The following is a 16,448-nucleotide window of genomic DNA, read 5'->3' as shown; positions in this document are numbered from 1 at the left end:
AACTCTTCTACAGTTACAGAATATTGCATGTAACAGATATTTTTCAATGTATTGATCAGTTCTGTTGATTTTTTAATCTTTTTCTTTTTTTAATTCTTTGTTCTAAGGAATGGATATAGAAGGGGCAAGGAGAAAGATATGAGAGAAATCTAGGCATTGTAAAAAAAAACCCAAGATATAAATAAAATTTGTTTTTAAAAATTAGTTCTTAGCACTCTAGTGTCTCTCATCACTTATTCTACCTTTTGAGGAATGAAACTATTAGTCAAGCAAGTCAAAAAATTCATTAGATAGAAAGCAGAGTCAAGATGGTTGAATAGCAGGAAGTACAGTGAGCTCTCCTCTCAAAAGTCCAAATAGATCTAGAAAATGCATTGGATCTAATCCTAATCAGAAATTTTAAGGGGGAAAAAATCATGGTAAGTCATTTGTCAAGCCCAGTTAAGCATAAGGATACAGAGAGGCCTGTAGACATAGGATGGAGTCTGGCCAGGAGATGCTAAAAGGAAAGATGAGATCTCAGACCCATACCAGATCCAGACATCCTGCAGGGTATGGGAAAAGGTGCCAAACAGTAATGCTGTCACTTTTTACCCAGTTCTGGGTCACAAGGTCAGAACAGATTGAGAAAGTAACCTGAGTACAAAAGTGAGGAGAGGCTACATACCCTACAGGCCATATGTGGCCCTCTGGGTCCTCAAGTGAGGCCCTTTCACTGAATCCAAACTTCACAGAACAAATCCCCTTAAAAAAGGGTTTGTTCTCTAAAACTTGGACTCAGGCAAAGGCCACACCCAAAGACCTAGAAAGCCACTTGTGGACTTTAGGCTGTAGGTTCCCCACCCTGCCCTAGTCTGTGTACCTGTACCAAGCAAAGACGAAGTACAGAAGCAAGCAGCAATTTTGTGGCTCAGACCTCCGGAGAAGAGCGGAGTCTCAGCTCCAGCTTCTAGCCCAACCAGAAATCTGTAAAAGGATAATTAGGACAGGAATTCCAAACCAAAGAGGATCTGGAATCTTTATCCCAGCCCACAGTTCTGTCACTCTGAACTAGTAGAGATTTCTTTCCAGCTGCTAATAGTGGCTTAGTCTAGCAACACTCCACTGTTACCCAAACCCAGGTCAGGAAATTGCAAAGTTCAGACCAGGATATCAATGATCAGATTTTGCTCTGGACATGACACTTTGGAAGTACACAAAGTTTGCAGGTCCCTAATGTGCATTACATTATCCCTGAGAACCTGGAATAAACACAACACTCACCACCCCCAAGAAAGCAGCAATAGGATTGACCCAGCCCTTTCCTCTACAAGTGCACATAGCCTGGCCCTAATATCAGTTCTAAAGTCAGAAAGGAGGTTGGAAGAATGAGCAAAAAAAAGAATACCACCATAAAAAACCATTATGGGTACAGGAAAGCTCGAGACACAAAGCAGGGAGAAACATCCAAAAAGGGGAAAAGAGAAAGGGAATCAGCATTTAAATTATACCTCCTTGCAAAGAATTGGAAGTTGAAGGGATGCCCATCAAATGGGGAATGGCTGAACAAGATGTGGTATATGAATGTAATGGAATACTATTGTGCTGTAAGAAATGATGAGCAGGTGGACTTCAGAAAAACCTGGAAAGATTTGTATGGACTGATGCTGAGTGAAGTGAGCAGAACCAGGAGAACATTGTGTACAGTAACAGCAACACTGCGCAGTGATTAACTTTGATAGACTTAGCTCTTCTCAGCAATACAAGGATCTTAGACAATTCCAAAAAAATCATGATGGAAAATGCTATCCACATCCAGAGAAAGAACAAAGGAGTCTGAATGCAGATCAAAGCGTACTATTTGCACTTTTATGGATAGACTGCCAGGCCTGGAGTAGGACCTGAATTCAAATCCAACTTCAAATGCTTACTAGCTGTGTGACTCTGAGCAAGTCACGTAACCCTGTTTACCTCAGTTTCCTCATCTGTAAAATAAACTGGAGAAGGAAATGGTAAACCACTCTAGTACCTTTGCCAAGAAAACTCTAAATGGGGTTACAAAGAGTGAGACACAACTGAAACAACTGAACAACAAGAAGATATATTTCAACTTTAAAAAAAAAACTACCCAGATGTCTTAGAACCAGAGGGTAAAGTGGAAATAAATCTACCAGTCACCTCCTGAAAGAAATTCCAAAATCAAAACTCCCAGAAACAGGATAGCCAAAACCTAGAGCTTTCAGGTCCCACAATAAGAATCACACCAAATACAGGAGCCACTGCTATAAAGGGGTGCACAAAAAGACATCTATACAAACAAGGAAGGGATAAAGGAAGCAGCTGAAATTTCAACCTAACTCTCATCTGAACTGATTAAAGGAGGACTACACACACAGAATGGGGTACAGAAATATATTTCATTCAAACAGGGAAATATGACCAAAAATGGGAAAGGGAAAAGGGGAATTAGGGGGAGAGTATATTAAAGGAGGGAGCAGTCCTAAGCAAAACAAAATCTAAGGATATACAAAAATATTTACAGATTTTTTTTTTGAGATGGCAAAGAACTGGAATCTGAAGGGGTGCCAATCAAACAGGGAATTGGCTAAACAACTTATGGTATACAAATGTGACAGAAACCTAGGGAGACTTAGATGAATTAATGCAGAGTGAAATGAACAGAACAATGAGAATAATTTATATAGTGACTACAATATTATGACATACTTTGAAAGACTTAGGAGTTCTGAAAAACATAATGACTAGCCAAGATTTCAGATGACTACTGATGAAATATGTTACCCATCTTCTGATAAGAGATGACTTAGAGTACAGAATGAGATATGTATGTGCATATATATTACATACATTTATATTTTTTTATTTAAATGTGGTCAATGAGGAAATTTGTTTTGCTTGACTATATACATTTGTAACAAGGGTTTTGTTTGGCTTTCATTCTCAATTGGGAGGAGGGGTAAGAATAGGTTATTTCTGATTGAAAAAATAAAATTTAATTTTAAAAAAATTAGTTATTTTGCATTTAGTGGAAAGTTAGGAATGGCAGATTTCCTGATAGCTGAGTTCTCCCAATAACTACTCTATCTAGTTTCAGTGTTATTTTCCATCTAGGAAAATGAAAACTCTGAGAGCAAGGACTGTCTTCTTAAAATTTGCAGTCTTAGTACTTAATATAGTGTCTGGCACATAATAAACACTTAATTTTTCACTCATTCATACATTCGTTCATATAAGTACATATGCCATAAGGATTTGCCTGAGATATGAAAGTTAAATGACATAGCAAGGGTCAGAGGTTGAACATGAACCCATGCTTTCCTGATTCCAAGTCTAACTTCTTATCAGTCAATACATATTTATTGGTGCATAATAAATACTTTTAATTTAATTGAATTTTGAGATATGTATCAGGAACTCCAGGCCAGTTGGTCTGTAGTATATATTCCCATAACAACACTTCTATTTCTCTTCTTTTATCCTTAAAAATGTTATCGTTCTTCCTGGATTTCCACAGAAGTGCATGTTCCGTTCTTGACACATACATCTCCACTGGCTCCCTCCCAATTTTAGGATCAAAGGATCCAGAGTTAAATGAAATCCTAGAGATCATCTACTCCAACAATTTGCTTTTACATGAAGAAATTGAAGCTCCATAGCCACGCCCAGAATCTCCTCAAGAGTCCACTGCACAGTGATTCTTTGCAGTACAGCTTAATTGAATGAATGGAAGAAAGAGCGGAGGGTGGTACTGGGGTATTATTTCAAATCAGCCCACTCTTCCAGAGCCCCGGTACTCAATAACCCCATCCACGAACCTCCCCAGAAAGCTGAGGGCTACGCATCATCCTCCACTCCTGCCCAGGGGTCCCTGGCTGGGGGAGGAGACTCACCAAGACCCAAGCACTGGAGGTGGGGCACTTCCACAAGGCACGCCCCCTCCCCCGACGGCCACGCCCTCTTCCTTGACTGGGAAAGCAGGGGACAGGAATAGGTGGAACACCCCCCCCCCCAGGCTCAGGGCCACAGTCACCACGGGTAGCCTTTCTGGGCTAGGCTCCCAGTGGGATGGGAGGAGGGTCTGGCCTAAAAACATGCCCCAGGTTTTAGGGGCCACACCCTCTATATTCAATGGCCCTGCGGCCCCTTCCCCATCCTCCATCCCGGGAGATAGAGGCGCAGGTTCCCTCCCCGCCCCCCCCCCGGCCTTCGATGGGCCCACCCAAGCTCGGGCCACCACCACCACCACCACCACCACCCGCTCCGCAGGGGAGGGGGCAGCAGAGCCCCCGGGACCGGAACGCTCCTCTCTTCTCTGCCTTCCCCAGCCCCAGCCTCACAGCGCCTGCTGAGGAGGGGCCAGAGCGGGGGCGGGGCCGGGTCCCGGGCGTCCGGAGGCGGAGCTGTCCTGCACAGACTCACCTCGTTTCCAGGCGTTGAGTGGGGACACCACCTCCACCCTCTCGGAGATGAAGTCGGCTAGGCTGGAGCGAAAAAGCAGAGCCCGCACAGTGACGGCAGCCACCAGCACCAGGGCCAGAGGAGCCGCCATGTTAGCGGGGGCGGGAGAACAGGCAGGCGCGCGGAGCAGGGCGGGGTCGACGCTAGGTGGTGCGGGGTTCCGCATAGAGCATGCGCCCTACGCTGTAGTTCTTCCCGCCAAGGTGGGCACCACGACGGATAAGGGGGTACCTTAGGCAAGAAACTACGACTCCCAGAATTCCTTGGCCGTGGCAGGGCCTGAACGACGGACAGCGAGGAGGGATCATTCATTCTCGTGGCGCAACTCTTTTGTCCCAGTTCGTAGGCCTTGTGGGCTGAGACGGAGATTCTCTGCTCCACTGCTCGTTAGAGACCTGGAGAGGGCGCTTGTTGCGCGTCTCTTCCAAACCCTTTGTACTTGTATCTGCAACCACGTGGTGCTGTCGAAAGGCACGTCTCCGGGGTCTAAGGCAAGGGCACGGGGCTGGGAAACGTGGAGCATAAAAGCTCGGCGGAGATTTAGGAATCATCTTTTTGAACCTGTAGATTGAGGCCTTTGAAGAGCGGCAGACCTCAGGGTTATCCAGTTAAATCATGAACAGAGCCGGAATTCAGGTTTCCTGATCCCAGGCCCAGGGACATTTCTGTCCCAGCCCAGATTCTGAGGGTCATCTCCCCATGAAAGCCTCCCAGATAGCCCCTTCACCCTAATGAGCCTGAGCTATGTATTCTACATGTATACATACTTTAACCAATTAATCAATCCACAAGCATCTGTTAAAGCCTCACTATGTACATGTTGCCTCCCGGTTAAAATGTAAGCTCATTCATCACCAGAAGGGACTGTTTGTTTCTTTGTACTTGTACCTGCAACACTGCATGGTGCAAAGCACTGACATGTTGATTAGTTGTGTAAAGTCATCGTAGCATAGTGGATAAAGAGCTGGCCTTGGAGCCAGTAAGACCTGAACTTGTGTCCCGGCTCTGATGCATACAGGCTGTGATCCTGGACGAGTCATCTAATGTCTGGATGCTCTAGTCTAGGTAACTATCTAATAGGATATATTCCAGAGAAGGTGTTAATGTAATGACCTAGCATTAGTTAGAAAGCCTTTAGAAATAGTGACAGGTTCAGTCAGCCATCCCTACTCTGTGCCAGGGCTGTGCTAAGCACTGCAAACACAAAGAAAAAGCAAAAATAGTCTATACTCCCAAGTTAAAAAGCATTTCTTAAACACCAGGTTCCAAACAGTGTACTAACCCTTACGGATACAAAGCTAAGAGTCCCTACCCTCTAGAAGCACACAATCTAATAGTGAGACAATATGCAAACAATTATGCACAAAAAAATATATTCAGGATAAAGTAGAGGTGATTTCAGAGAAAAGGCACTCAAACTATTCTTGCAGAAAGTCGGATTTTAGCTGAGATTTGAAGAAAACCAGGGAATTCAAGAGTCAAAAGAGGAGGGAGAGCATTCCAAACATGAGAGGCTAACAATGAAAATGCACAGATCAGGAGACAGAATGTCTTCTGGGAGGAGTATCAAGGAAGCCAGTGTCACTGGTTTATAAAGTGAAAAGAGGGGCAGCTAGATGGCCCAGTGGATAGAGCACCTGCCCTGGATTCAGGAGGACCTGAGTTCAAATCCCACCTCAGACACATAACACTTACTAGCTGTGTGACCGTGGGCAAGTCACTTAACCCTCATTGCCCAACCCCCCCCCAAAAAAAAAGTAAGTGAAAAGGAATAAAGTGTAAGAAGGTTAGAAAAGTTGGGAGGGGTCAAGTTATGAAGGGCTTTGAAAAGCAAACAGAGGATTTTATATCTGATCCTGGGGGAAATATGGAGCCAGTGGAGTTTACTGAAAAAGAGAGTGACGTGGTCAAATCTACACCTTAGGAAGACCACTTTGACGCATGATGGCAGATGGACTGGAGTAAAGAGAGACTTAAAGCAGGGAAACCTACCAAAAGACGATTGCAAAAATCCAAGCATGAGGTGATAAGGGCCTGCACCAGAGTGGTGGTGGTGTCAGAGGAAAGAATGAGGAGTATACTAGAGATATTTCAAAGGTGAATTGATAGGACTTGGTAACAGATTGGCTAGGGAGGGTGAGAGAGAGTGAGGAGTTGAGTTGAATTGGTGTTGTCCTCCACCATCCTGAGAAATAGGGAAGTTAGGAAGAAGGGAAGGTTGCGAGGTAAGGATAAAGAGTTCAGATTCAGATTCATTGAGTTTAATATACCTACAGAACATTTAGTTCTGAGATGTCCAATAAGTGGTTAGATATGTAAGACTGGAGATCAGGAGAGAGGTTAGTAATGGATGAATAGATCTGAGAATCAACACAGAAATGATCATTGACACCGTGGGAGCTGATAAGATAGTCAAGTGAAATAGAATACAGGGAGAAGAGAAGAGGGCCAGGACAGAAACCTGTGGGACATCAACAGTTAGTAGGAACGACATGAATTAAGATCCAACTGAGGAACTTGTATTCCTTCATCATGTCCCCATGCCCAGCTTGCTATTCTAGAGACCATGGGGAGTTTCTACTTGAGTGATATCTAAAACTCTCTGTCTTGATTGAGCTGAATTACCTCAATCCCAATTAACTGAGAAGGAGCAGTCAGACATATAGGAAGAGAACCAATGTCGTGAAAACCTAGAGAAAAGGGAGTATCAAAAAGCATGACTGATAGTGTCAAAGGCTTTAGAGAAGTCTGGAAGAATGAAGATTATGAAAAGGCCATTAGATTTGGCAATTAAAGAAATCATCAGTCACTTTGAAGAGGGTGGTTTCAGTTAAATATCGAGATCCCAAGCCAGACTGCAGTGTTAAGAAGAGAGTAGGAGGAAAGTGGAAATGACTATTGTGAACAGCCTTCTCAAGGAGATTAGCCATGAAAAGGAAGAGAGAGGATAATAACTAATGGGGATGGTTGGATCAAGTAAGGGTTTTTTGAGGATGAGGGAGAAATGGGCATGTTTGTGAAGCAACTGATAGGGAAATAGAGAGTAGGAATGATGAGGTAATCTGCTAGATAAAATGGGATGGAATGGGATCACTTGTGCATGTAAGTAAAAGAATTTGTCTTGGCAAGGAGAAGAGCCACCTCTTTATGTTAGAGAGGAGAAAAGGAGGAGATTGTGGCAGAAGGCATCTGGGTAAGATAAGAAAACGGGGAGAAAAGGCAGTTTACTGGCCAATTGCCTCAATTTTTTTCAATAAACTATGAAGCAGTGTTCTCAACCGACAGGGTAAGAGGAGGAAGAACCATGAACATTTTGGGGAGGGATGAAAAAATTTGAAAAAAGAAAAAAGATTTGCTGTGGTGAGTGGGATAGTGAATTGATTAGAGAGGTATAAAAGGATTACCTGAGGGGCCCAGTTGAAATTGTGTAACATAAATTTGTACTGGACTCAATCAGCATGGTTTTGTGGTTTTGCCAGCTTCATGTATCAGTAGGAAGAAGGTCGCAGATGGTGGGAGCAATCTAAGACTGTGGCTTGGCAATGAAAGATCAGTGACAGTACATAAGGGCAAAGAATTCAAGAGAAGAGGATAGTACAGAGTTGAATTGGTTCACCAAGGAATCAAATTTGGGGAAGGAGGAATAGTATAGCCAGTGCAGGGGTGATAGCCAAGGAAAGAACTGTGATGTAGAAGGATTGGAAGTCATGATAGAGATGAACGAAGTTAAGAGTTGAAAGATAAAGGGACAGGTAAAATTAAACAAATTATAATCAGATAAAGGAATATCAGATTTCATGAACATGAAAGTGAAACACTTGTGAGTGATGATGAGCAAGAGTATGACCATCTATAGCTGAGATGAGGTGGGGGAGTAGGTCATGAGAAATGAGTAAGTTGAAGAATTAGGAAATTAGAATGTTTAGTATAGTATCAATATGTTGAAGACTCCTAGTATGAGGGCATGAGTTGGGGGAGATAAAAAGTCCTGTAAGTCAGGTACTGAACCTACTGACAAAGAAAGGAGAGTGTTCTAGAGGTCGGAAGATAACAGCTAGAAGAATATCCTTTGACTGATAGATATTAATTGAATAAACCTCAAAGGAAGAAAGGTTATTGAATGATGGTAGTAGAGGTAGAGATTGGAAGTAGCAATGGGGAGCAAGTACTATGCTGACTCCACCATTGTGACTAGTAATTCAGGGGGTATGAGAGAAAATGCAATCAGTTCTGAAAAAGAAAGCTAGCTGTGTCATCAGGAGGGAGTTAGTTCAAAGAGAATGCAAGAAGATGAAAGGAATGAGAAAGGAAAAGATGAAAGCAAATTTGTGACCTATGGAGAAAGTATTCCACAGAGCACAGTAGGAGGGATGAGGAGATCTTAAGTGGTACATTGGAGATGGGGGATGGGGAGGTGGGTCAGGAACAAGTGAATAGTCAGAGAAGTGTGGGGAAACAGGGTTTGTACAATTACAGCAAGTGTATAGGATAGAGCAATAATGAATAAGCATTCCTTAAGCCCTAACTATGTGTCAAGCACTGTGTAGGTAATAGAGATACATGTACAACGAATGAAACAATCCCTGGGGATGTGGTATAAGACCCGTCCTGTCTGGCCGCAAACCACAGGTCTAGAAACAGACAATAGGGAAAAATGGTAGCAAGGAAGGTTTTCGCTTTATACAAGTTCAGAGTGGGCCCTACATGTGGAGAAGCCCACGTGTTGCAAGGGGCTCAACCCCCTACCTGTAGTAGGGGAGTGTTATTGTGTGAAGGGAAGCAGAACAGACATCTCTAAACTTCTCCTTCCAAGGGAGTCTTTAATTCTTGCCAGGAGGGGAAGCAGGAGGTAGGGGCTAGAGGCCACTCTGCTCCCCTCAGAGAGAGGGGGTAAAGGGCTGGAATTATATCTTATCTGCTCCTTTAGATATTTTTATTCTAGGGGATATGATCAGGTTCAATCTAACTTCTGATCACTGTGGGGGGAAGGAGAACCCCCAAGCTTTATATCCAAGGCTTGACCAAATACCAGTCCCACAATGAGTACATATAGCAAATAGCAAAGAACCACATTTATCCACATCAGAGAAGGTATATATAGGAGAAAATATACCAGATAATACTGAGTGAAGGAGCCCTTCCTATTGGGATTGAGGTAATTCAGCTCAATCAAGACGGAGAGTTCTAGACCTCACTCAAGTAGAAACTCCCCATGGTCTCTAGAGCTGCAAGCTGGGCATGGGTACAAGATAGAACCCCTCCCACTCCTCTCATGTCTTCCCAGAGTCTTTTCTTTCAGTAGCCTTAAGTGAGGTTGGCCTCTCCCATCTTCCCTCTTGAAGATGGAAGTCTCCATCTTCTAGCCTCCAAAGAGACTCAAGCTTGAAGAGTCCCAAAGAAGATTCAAAACTCAAAGAATGAAGAAGGCTGGCAGTCTCTTGCACTCAGCAGGGTAGGGTCCTCTCCACCAATGAGGAGTGCTTGATACCAGTGGCCTTTGAGACAGGAATTACACAAGGAAAAACAGGAATAATCAGAAAGGGCCCAAAGGGAAATGGAATGCTTCAAGAGGAAGTGCACTTCTTCCAAAGCAGAAGTTGGATGGACACTTGTTAAGGATCTTGGGGTGGGCATTCATAGTTATGTTTGGATTAGACTAGAAGAGCTCTGAGGTTCCCTTCCAAATCTGAGATCCTGTCAATACTTCAAGTATAACTCCTATTGGTATAATCTTAAAGGTAAGTAGTGCAAATATCAGTATCCCCAATTTTACAGATGAGGAAACTAAGGCGTAGAGTTATACTGAGTTCCTCAGGGTCACCAACAGGTAGTAAGTAACAGCTGAGAGTAGAATCTGTATCTTCTGATTCTAAGCCTATTCTCTATACTATATATATATATATATGTAAAATTATTAGGTATATTTACATTTAAATATATATTTACATATATACAGATGCTCCCTTGAGCTCTCTAACCTTCTAATTCCTAGCCTCCTTAAGTCCCATGAGCTACTCAATCACTTCACCTCAGCCTCACATATGGATGGTCGCACACTGGATCTCACCAATACCCACAAGTGTACCATTTCCCTAATTTGACCATAACTTCTTTTCATTATATCTCTTACTATGCCTCATCCCTCCTAAACCTATTATTCACCATCATGGAGACCTCCAATCCTTTCACCCCTCAGTACTTTCTCAGGACACTGTTGTTGTTATTCAGTTGTTTCAGTCTTGTCCAACTCTTCATGACCCCATTTGAGGTTTTCTTGGCAAAGGTACTAGAGTGGTTTGCCATTTCCTTTCCCAGCTCATTTTACAGTTTAGTAAATTGAGGCAAACAAGGTTAAATTACTTGCCCAGGGTCACACAGCTAGTGTCTGAAGTTAGATTTGAACTTAGGTCTTCCTAATTCCAGGCCCCGCACTTTACCAACTGTGCTACCTTGCTGCCCATTCTCAGCATACTACCTCTGTTCTGACTTCATTTTTCCTTCATCTCCAATCTCAACCCCAATGGTTAGGCACTGAAACTCTACCCTGTCCTCTGATCTCAAATTTCTTGTCCCTTTCTCCTATTGCAGTTCGTATCTTGCTTTGTAATCCTCAAGCATGGATTATGCCCATCATTGGCCTTTCTTCTGCTGCTGGATACAGCTGGAGAAAGCCTAACAAATGTGCTGAATTACATTACATTACATTAAAAATTCATGTTATCCAACCTCAAATTGGCCCTCACTGTGGCAAGATGGTATTTTTATTTGTCTCTAATTGATTGCCTGTCTCACTCCCAGTGAAGCTATACCAAACCTCTTCCCTTTTCAGTTCCCTCACATCCCTTTCTCTTACTTTACTGAGGAAATGAGGCTATTTGATCTGGGTACACTTTTCTCCCATTGTCTCTATCTCTAAAACTCTTGACAACATCTCCTACTCTCCTCCTTTCCCCTTGTCTGACTTTTCTCCTTGCCAAGGCCAATCTCTTTACATCTACACTTGATCCGATCCCTCCTAGTCTTCTCCAACAGATTGCATCCACAATTGTCCTCTATCTCTCTTGAATTTTCAACCTCTCCCAATCTCCTGGGTTTTTTACCATTACTTTCAAATTTGTCCAAATTTTTCCCATCCTTAAATCTTCATTAGACCCCACCATGCCCTCAAGTTATATTTACCTAAATTTCTCCTTAGCCAAACTTCTTGAAAATAATATTTATGCTTGCCATGTCCCCTTCCTTTCTTCCCATTCACTCCTCAACTTTTTTAATCTGACTTTTGATCTCACTACTCAATTGGAAGTGCTCTCTTCAAAGTTACCAATGTTCTCTTCTTAATTACCAAGACTGGTGGTCTTTTTCAGTCCTTGTGCTTCTTAATTTCTCTGCTGCAATTGACACTATTAATCATTCTGTCCTCCTGGATACCTTCTCTGCTCTGCATTTTCATGACACTACTGTTCTGGTTCTCCTCCTACCTGTCTGAGCACTCCTTCTCAGCCTCCTTTGCTGGCTCATCCACATCATGCTCCCTAATGGTGGGTGTTCCCTGAAGCTTTGTCCTAAGCCATCTTCCCCCTCTACACTCTCTCTTGGTAATCTCATTGGCTCCCATTGGTTTAACTATATTTCCTATGTAAATGACATATATATATATATATATATATATATATATAAATTATATGTACATATAATATGTATATATATATATCTGTGTATATGTCTTGTATGTACATATCTTATTTATATATGTATATACATATCTATCTATTTATCTATCTATCTATCTATTTATCTATCTATCTATCTATCTATCTATCTGTCTATCTATCTATCTATCCCCATTTGCTCCCCTAAGCTTCGGTCTTATAATTGCCTATTGGACATTTCAAATTGAATTTCCTGAAGACTTAAATTCATCATGTCCAAAACCCAATGTATTATCTTTCCCTCAAAACCCTCCCCTTTTCCAAATTTCCCTATTTTGTAGAAGGCATCACCATTCTTCCAGTATCCCAGTTTTGTAACCTTGGCATTATTCTATATTCCTTGTTCTCCCTTATAATTGCCAAATCTTTCCATCTGTACTTTTACAACATCTCTCTCATCTGACACTTTTTCTCCACCCATACAGTTACCATTCATGCTGTCATAACCTCTCATCTAGTTTATTTTTAAAAGGTGTTTAAATTAATAAAAAAAAAATTCTCCCCCCCCCATCTTTAAGCTTTCGGAGAGAAAAAAAAAAGAAACAAAGAACTCTTCTAATACATAAGCATAGTCAAACAAAACAAATTCCCACATTGGTCATATCCAAAAGCGTCTCATTTAGATCCTGACAACAGCCTCCCTGCCTCAAGTCTCTCATCACTCCGGTCCATCTCATATCCTGTCCCAAAGTAATTTTCCTTAACTGTAGATCTGATCATATGGCTTCCCTACTCAACCACTCCCGTGGCTTTCTATTGTCTCTAGGATTAGATGCAAACTCTTCTAACTTTTAAAGCCCTGCACAATATCCAGCCTCACTAGATACAATTCTCTGGCCTTCTCTCTGTTCCCCACATGCAATGCTTCCATCCTTACTCCATCTATACTTCTGCACTGGCCATTCCACAGGAATGGAATCCATTTCCTCCCAACCTCTACCTCATACAGTTTCTCTCTTTAAGATGTAACTCAAGCATCATTTTCTTTTCTTTTTTCTTCTTTTTTGCACGAGGCAATGGGGTTAAGTGATTTGCCCAGGGTCACACAGCTAGTAAATGTTATGTGTCTGAGGCTGGATTTGAACTCAGGTCCTCCTAACTCCAGGGCTGGTGCTCTATTCAAGCATCATTTTCTACATGCAGCCTTTCCTGATTAGGGCTCTCTATCTCAAACAAATATGTATTGAATTACTTTGTATGTATTTGTATTTATTTCCCTTAATTCTGTATATTTATACATGTACTTGTCTCCCTATTAGAATATAAGCTTCTTATGAGTAGGGATTGTTACAGTCAAATAGGGTCAGAGTTTCTAATTAGGGAAGTGGTACACTTGTGAGTATTGATGAGATCCTGTGTGTGACCATCCATATGTGAGGCTGAGGTGAAGTGATTGAGTGGCTCATGGGACTTAAGAAGACTAAGAATTGGGAGTTAGAGAGCTCAAGGGAGCATCTATATGTATATGTATATATATATGTGTGTGTGTGTGTGTGTGTGTGTGTATATACATACATATATATATATACACATATATACATACACATATATACATATACATATATATATACATATATATATATATATATACATATATATATATATATATATATAAACAGTTCCCTATGGAGAATCGGCTTAGAATCAGAAGATACAGATTCTGCTCTCAGCTGTTACTTACTACCTGTTGGTGACCCTGAGGAACTCAGTATAACTCTACGCCTTAGTTTCCTCATCTGTAAAATTGGGGATACTGATATTTGCACTACTTACCTTTAAGATTATACCAATAGGAGTTATACTTGAAGTATTGACAGGATCTCAGATTTGGAAGGGAACCTCAGAGCTCTTCTAGTCTAATCCAAACATAACTATGAATGCCCACCCCAAGATCCTTAACAAGTGTCCATCCAACTTCTGCTTTGGAAGAAGTGCACTTCCTCTTGAAGCATTCCATTTCCCTTTGGGCCCTTTCTGATTATTCCTGTTTTTCCTTGTGTAATTCCTGTCTCAAAGGCCACTGGTATCAAGCACTCCTCATTGGTGGAGAGGACCCTACCCTGCTGAGTGCAAGAGACTGCCAGCCTTCTTCATTCTTTGAGTTTTGAATCTTCTTTGGGACTCTTCAAGCTTGAGTCTCTTTGGAGGCTAGAAGATGGAGACTTCCATCTTCAAGAGGGAAGATGGGAGAGGCCAACCTCACTTAAGGCTACTGAAAGAAAAGACTCTGGGAAGACATGAGAGGAGTGGGAGGGGTTCTATCATGTACCCATGCCCAGCTTGCAGCTCTAGAGACCATGGGGAGTTTCTACTTGAGTGAGGTCTAGAACTCTCCGTCTTGATTGAGCTGAATTACCTCAATCCCAATAGGAAGGGCTCCTTCACTCAGTATTATCTGGTATATTTTCTCCTATATATACCTTCTCTGATGTGGATAAATGTGGTTCTTTGCTATTTGCTATATGTACTCATTGTGGGACTGGTATTTGGTCAAGCCTTGGATATAAAGCTTGGGGGTTCTCCTTCCCCCCACAGTGATCAGAAGTTAGATTGAACCTGATCATATCCCCTAGAATAAAAATATCTAAAGGAGCAGATAAGATATAATTCCAGCCCTTTACCCCCTCTCTCTGAGGGGAGCAGAGTGGCCTCTAGCCCCTACCTCCTGCTTCCCCTCCTGGCAAGAATTAAAGACTCCCTTGGAAGGAGAAGTTTAGAGATGTCTGTTCTGCTTCCCTTCACACAATAACACTCCCCTACTACAGGTAGGGGGTTGAGCCCCTTGCAACACGTGGGCTTCTCCACATGTAGGGCCCACTCTGAACTTGTATAAAGCGAAAACCTTCCTTGCTACCATTTTTCCCTATTGTCTGTTTCTAGACCTGTGGTTTGCGGCCAGACAGGACGGGTCTTATACCACATCCCCATGACACCTCTCCAAGTACTTGAAGATAGCCATCATGTCCCTACATCTCTTTTCTATGCTAAACATCATCCTTAATTCTTTCCTTATATGATATTGTTACCAGACTATTATTGTTGTATACATTATAATGTGAATGATTGTTTCATATATTTTATGCACTTAACAGATGGGATATTTAATCTCTGTAAGGAGTTGCAGGTGGGGATCTATATCTTCTCTGCAATGTATAGTCTTGAGTTCCCTGGGCACTGAGAGATTAAGTGACACAGTAGCTATGTACCAAAGGTGGGGCAAAACCTTCCTAATGTTGAGGCCAATTCTCTCTCCCTTACCTATGCTCTTGGTTCCCATATTGTGCACAGTAGGGCCTTGGGGCCCCACGACAGACTCACAGGGGTACTGCTAGCTATTTTAAGTTAAATTTTCAAGGGAAACACAGCAAAACTCAACATCTGTCAAACTTTACATGTACTAGTAACTCAATGTTGGTTGTTTCAGTCATGTCTGACTCTTTGTGACCCCATTTGGGGTTTTCTTGGCAGAGATACTGGAATGGTTTGCCATTTCCTTCTCCGGTGCATTAAAACAATTTTTTTAATTAATTTATTTTGATTTATCAATAATCACTTCCATATGCTTTTGAGTTTAAAATTTTTCTCCCCCTTCCTCCCCCCCCCACTCCCCAAGATGGTGTACAATCTGATATAGGCTATACATTTACAATCCTATTAAACATATTTTCATATTAGTGATGTTGTAAGTAAAAATTAAAACCAATAGGAGGAACCATCAGAAAGAAGAAACAAAACTCAACAGAAGAGAAAAAAAATAGCAATTCATCTTCCATAGTTCTTTCTTTGGCTGTAGGTATCCAGTTCATTTTACAGATGAGGATCTGAGGTAAACAGTTAAGTGACTTGCACAGGGGCACATATGCAGTAAGTGTCTGAGGCTGGATTTGAATTCACTTCTTCCTGACTCCAGGGCCAGCATTCTGTCTGCTATGCCATCTACCTGCCTGTAACTCAATGTTAGTTCAGTTTCAACAATCAACCACACTACAAGCTATATTTTGTTTGATGAAGTTCTTGAATCGCTCTTTCTTTCAACTACTCCAGTAACTTCTCTAACTTTCTAGTTATCTCAATATCTCATCTCCTATCTTTGTGAAGGTGATTTTTCAGTGGTTGCTGTGATAAAAAGCAATTAACCCTCAAAAATCAATGTGAAACAGGAAATAAGGCTGGTAATATCCAATCTGATTCCAAAGTTTGAGAAGTTGTGCTGAATTCAACTATTCTGTTTATTCCTCTTTGTCATTTCCTGGCCAAGGCTACCGTAGGTCATTTCCTCAA

The 16,448-nt window shown here is 41.9% G+C and overlaps 1 protein-coding gene across 1 annotated transcript in view; it reads right to left on the bottom strand.

Moving 5' to 3' along the window:
- PIGU (phosphatidylinositol glycan anchor biosynthesis class U) overlaps window positions 1-4,596 on the bottom strand; it is a 126,326-nt gene extending 121,730 nt beyond the window's left edge. Inside the window, exon 1 of the mRNA XM_020998862.2 lies at window positions 4,420-4,596. Within this exon, the coding sequence (XP_020854521.1) occupies window positions 4,420-4,549 (130 nt within the window). The 5' untranslated portion in view covers window positions 4,550-4,596. The remainder of the gene's footprint in view (window positions 1-4,419) is intronic.
- Between the last annotated feature and the right edge of the window lie 11,852 nt (window positions 4,597-16,448).

The sequence above is a fragment of the Phascolarctos cinereus genome, unplaced genomic scaffold (genome assembly GCF_003287225.1).
Source record: "Phascolarctos cinereus isolate Bilbo 61053 unplaced genomic scaffold, phaCin_HiC Scaffold_2;HRSCAF=192, whole genome shotgun sequence".
In the NCBI taxonomy this organism is placed as follows: domain Eukaryota; kingdom Metazoa; phylum Chordata; class Mammalia; order Diprotodontia; family Phascolarctidae; genus Phascolarctos; species Phascolarctos cinereus.
The sequence above is the reverse complement of the archived record's forward strand: the minus strand, read 5'-3'. Positions and strand labels throughout refer to the sequence as shown.